The 4,286-nt window shown below is 71.1% G+C and overlaps 1 protein-coding gene across 1 annotated transcript; it reads right to left on the bottom strand.

Moving 5' to 3' along the window:
- Positions 1 to 437: 437 nt before the first annotated feature.
- BSX (brain specific homeobox) lies at positions 438 to 3,859 on the bottom strand (the record flags this gene model as incomplete). The annotated part of the gene is made up of 3 exons (XM_081122536.1): positions 438 to 677; positions 1,629 to 1,831; positions 3,598 to 3,859. The coding sequence occupies 3 exons, from the start codon at positions 3,857 to 3,859 to the stop codon at positions 438 to 440; spliced, it is 705 nt and encodes a 234-aa protein (XP_080978662.1).
- Positions 3,860 to 4,286: the final 427 nt, after the last annotated feature.

Raw genomic sequence — 4,286 nt, 5'->3', positions numbered from 1 at the left:
CAGTCGGCCCGGGAAGTGCTGGGGATGCGGCCGCGCCCGCCCGGTCCCCGCGGAGCCGAAGGCGCGGGCAGCCGGGCCCTTACCCGCAGCCGACCGGTCCGCCCGGGCGAGGGGCCGCTGCGCCTGGACGGCGGAGCCGGCGACGGGGCAGAGCGCGGAGGGCCCGGGGGCGCGCGGCCCCGGCGGAGTCAGAGCCCAGGGCCCGCGCTCCGGCGGCGGCGCTGCGGGCGCGGGAAGGGCGGCGGGGCCCCCACGGCCCGGCGGGGCTCTCGGGCGGGAAGGGGCGGGGCGGCCGCGCGGGATCCCCCGGGCTGCGGGCAGCCGGGCGCGTCCTGTCGGGTCGGTCGCCAGGGGCCGAGCTCCGAGGCCGCCGGGTCCTCGGGTCCGGGGGGCACCGCGCGCGCCCCGCGGGTCCTCCGCGCCCCCCGCCCGGCCGCTCAGAGCCCCCGCGGCTCGGGGCCGGGCTCCCCGTCGTCCCCGATGTCCACCTCGTCCTCGGGCTCCGGGAGCGCGAAGGGGCCGGCGGGCAGCCCCAGCCGCGCCTCGGCGGGGCCGGCCTCTGGGCCGCGCGGGCTGCCCTCGGGGCTCTCGGGCCCGTCCGGCGCTTTGGGCTCGTCTTGACTTTTCCTCAGCTGCTTTTTGTGCTTCATCCGCCGGTTCTGGAACCACGTTTTCACCTGATTTCAGGGAGAAAAATATAAAACCGCGTCATTCCTCCAGACCCATGGTCAGTGGCCTGCGCTCTGAGCTCTTGCCGGGAGCGGGGAACCGGACCGGACCCCCTGACGGGTTGTTCGGGAGCTGGGGCCAGGTCACCCCGAGGGGCCCCGGGTCACCGCTTAGGTCGGGTGGGACTCAGGCCCGGGCCCGGGAGAGCCCGCCCTGCGGTGACCACGAGGGTCGGGCGGCGGGCGAGCACCGGCCCCGTCGCGCGTCGCGATTTCTGCTAGTGAGGCCGCGCCCCGTCGCCCCCGCTCCTCTGGTTGGGGGAACCTAACACCCGGCCCAGCAGCACCCCCGCACCCGCGGCTGAGCATCGCCCTTGCAGGTTCTCATCAAAGAAAATCACTGGGCCCGGCAGGGCCAGTGGTCCCCCCGCAAGGTGCGCGCCCGGGCGCCCCGAGGATGAGCGCTGGGGCCGGGGCTCCGAGGGCGCAGAGCCCGGAGGAAGACGCACGGTCCCTCCCGCCCAGGACGGGGCGACGGGAGAAGCCTGAGTTGGGGGGCGGGTAGGAAGACCCGCAGCTGTGGGAGACTAAACCAGACGAAGAGACCGCCTCGTGCGCCGTCTCTCGGGACGAGAGCCCCTCGCCCCGTCCTGTGCCTGACGCGGGTTCCCGCCCTGGTGGAAGGGCTGCGGGGAGGCGCTGGGGCCGCCGCTCCTGGGGGAGCAAGGGTCGGGACCCCGAGGAGCCTTCCCTCGCGCCCGGAGCCGGGAGAGGTGCTGCTCTGCGGCTTTGCTAAGTCTGGCAGGAGGTTGGAAATGGCTGCACTTGGCTAAGGATCTTTGGAGACGCCCGGAACGAGGGGAGCGGGCCGTGGGGGCTCAGGAGCTCCGCCCGGGCCCGCGGGGCTCGGCGTTGAGGGAGCGCAGCGCGCGGCGAGCGGGGCTCCCTCCGGCGGCCCACCTGCGTCTCGGACAGGCTGAGGGCCGTGGCCAGCTCCACGCGCTCGGGCGTGGACAGGTAGCGCTGGACCTCGAATCTCTTCTCCAGGCCGGACAGCTGCGAGTCGGAGAACACCGTGCGGGCCTTGCGGCGGCGGCAGTGCTTCCCCGGCAGCTCCGCGTGCGCGTGCGGGGGGTGCGGGAACAGCGCGGGGACCGGCACCCCTGCGGAGAGAAAAGCGGCCGCGTGGGCAGAACCCCGGGGCGTGGGCCCCCCGCTCCGCTCCCGCCGCCCCCGCGCCTCCCTCAGCCTCCCGTCGCCACCGGTCCCCTCCTGGCCCGAAGCCCCGGAGCCCTCTCCCAGGAATCACAGGGCACCGGAGGGCCGGGGCGCGTGGGGAGGGCGCGAGTCGCCAGGATACCGCCAGGAGATCTTTAGCAGGAAGCCATCTAGAAATTACAAACAATAAACAGTAGGCAAAACGGGAAAGGACATCATAAAATAGACCCGGAGGACGTTTAAAATGTTCTTGGAGAGATTCCCTAGCGCCTGCCAGCGTCCAGTCCTCCGAGGCGCCTCGCCAAGTTTTCTTGCAAACTCGGGGCGTCCAGGAGCTGCTCCCCCCTGCCGTCCGTCCCGCGCCTCCCAGAGCCCTGCGGCCCCCGCGTGGAGCTGAGGCTGGCGGGGTGGCGGACGCGCCCTGCCCCACGCACTAGGAAGGCCTCTCCCGGGTTTCCCGAAGCGGCCCAGGGAGCAGAGCAAAGCGCGCGGGGAGGCTCGGGCGATCCCCGCCTCGCGCGTTTCCTTCTCAGATTCGGGGAGCGCTGGGGACCCCTCTCTCTAGTCTGCTCCTCGCTGTTTCTCTCGCTCTGTCCTTCCGACCCCAAGCAGAAGCGAAGCGCTTTTCCTCCGCGGATCGAAACTTCTTTCCCTTTCCCACCTTCGCCGGCTTCTCCGTGCGGGAGAGGCGCCGAGCGCGCACATGGCCACAGACCCGGCCCCGGCCAACCCAGGGGGAACGAAAGCGAACGCAGAGGGTTTCGGGGCTCTGGCCACTGCTACTGGGGGAACGCGGGCCGCTGGCCCGGCGCCGAAGCCGAAGCCGAGGCTCGGACTTCGACAAGCTTTACGCGCCTGCCCTTCCCGCCCAGCGCGGGCCCTGGGCTCCCCGCGCCGCAGACGCTCTCAGCTTTTGTTGTGGATCCACAAGCTGTCTCTGTCTTTCCACAGTCCCCCCGGGACCAGGGGTGTTTGGGGGCTGCAGTCTGCACTTGGACTCAAGGAATTATTCTATTCTGGCTGGAATGGCAGGGCTGGAGGAGTGTGGATGTGGCCTGGAGGGAGGCAGTGAAGCTCTGGGTGTCCGCCGCCTCCCTGGACCAGCCAGGGTCGCCCGCAACTGGGGCAGAGGGAAGCTGATCGTGAGTTAAAGGCTAGATGTTGGGAGTAAAGAGAGCTAAAGAGCAGCCATGCCCCCCTTTCTTTCCTTCTCCCTTGCTTGGGCCGCCCAATCCCTCAGTCCTCAGAACACCCCAAACTCTCCTTCCCTCCTGAGCCTCCACGGAACAGCGGTGAGCGCCGGCGCCTGGACAAGGCCGGCGCGCTAGGGTCCTTTGAACTTCTGCGTTGCAGAGTTGAGGTCTGTTCTGTGGGGTGGAGCGGTCAGGGGTCTCCCTCGGAGCAGGTGGAGACAGAGACCCGGGGCTGCGCGCTGGGCCGCGGGGGCCAGAAAGAGCACAGGGAAGGAGGCTGAGCACTGTCCACCAGGAACAGCTCAAACCTGCGGGCACCTCGGGCCGGGCAAGCCTCCTCCCCGTACGGAGTGCAGTGGCCGGGCCGTCCCCACGGCGGCCGGCCTCGGGGCAGCCCCGCAGGGAAGGAGGCCGGCGCCCGGCTGCACCAGCTTGGCTCTTCCAGGCCCCATCGCGGTTAGGGTCCGACTGGAAGACCTGCTCTCTCGCTCCCCATACCTCGCAACCCCTGTACTTACCCGAGGTGGTGAGGAAATAAGGGTGGTGATGGTCTCCCTTGTGCAGAGGGTGGTGGGGGTGAGGGGCCAGGAGGGTGGGGGTGGGCATGAGGGGGTAGCCATAGTCTAGCAGAGGCACCCGGGAGGCCAGAGAGCTGGCGAAGTGGTCGGGGGCCACCTCCCTTAGAGGCTTGGGCTTGTGCAGCAGGATGTCCTCGATGAAGAAGGACGTGGGCCTCTGAGAAGATGCCGGGTGGAGAGGGGAGGTGAAGTTGAGGTTCATCGTGAGCCGAGCGCAGGGAGAGGCCCGAGGAAGGGCGTGGGCAGCGGGCAGGTCTCCGCAGGCTCGTCCGGGCCGGGCAGCCCGGGCTGCAGAGGCGAGGAGACCCGCCGCCGGGGGGCCGGGCCTGAGCGCGGGACTGGCGGCCCGGAGCGGAGCCGCGGGAGCCAATGGCGAGGCCGCGGGCGGGCGGGGCGCGGCGGGGCGGGGCGGGGGGCGCTGTCCGCGGTGCTGAGCCCGCCGGCCGGGCCCCGCGCAGGGGCGCCCTCCGCGCCGCGCGCCTGGCGCCCGCTGTTTGCGGAGAAGGCTGGGGACGAACAGGCCTCGGTCCTCCGACGAGCCCCTCGGGGAACAGAGGCCCTTAAAGGGCCCCCAGCGATAGGGGTCGGCGCTCACTTGGGCATTTGGGTCTGGGCTTTAAAGATGTAGA

This window comes from Miniopterus schreibersii, assembly GCF_964146895.1.
Source record: "Miniopterus schreibersii genome assembly, chromosome: 20".
In the NCBI taxonomy this organism is placed as follows: domain Eukaryota; kingdom Metazoa; phylum Chordata; class Mammalia; order Chiroptera; family Miniopteridae; genus Miniopterus; species Miniopterus schreibersii.
This window is presented reverse-complemented; position numbering and strand designations above follow the sequence as displayed.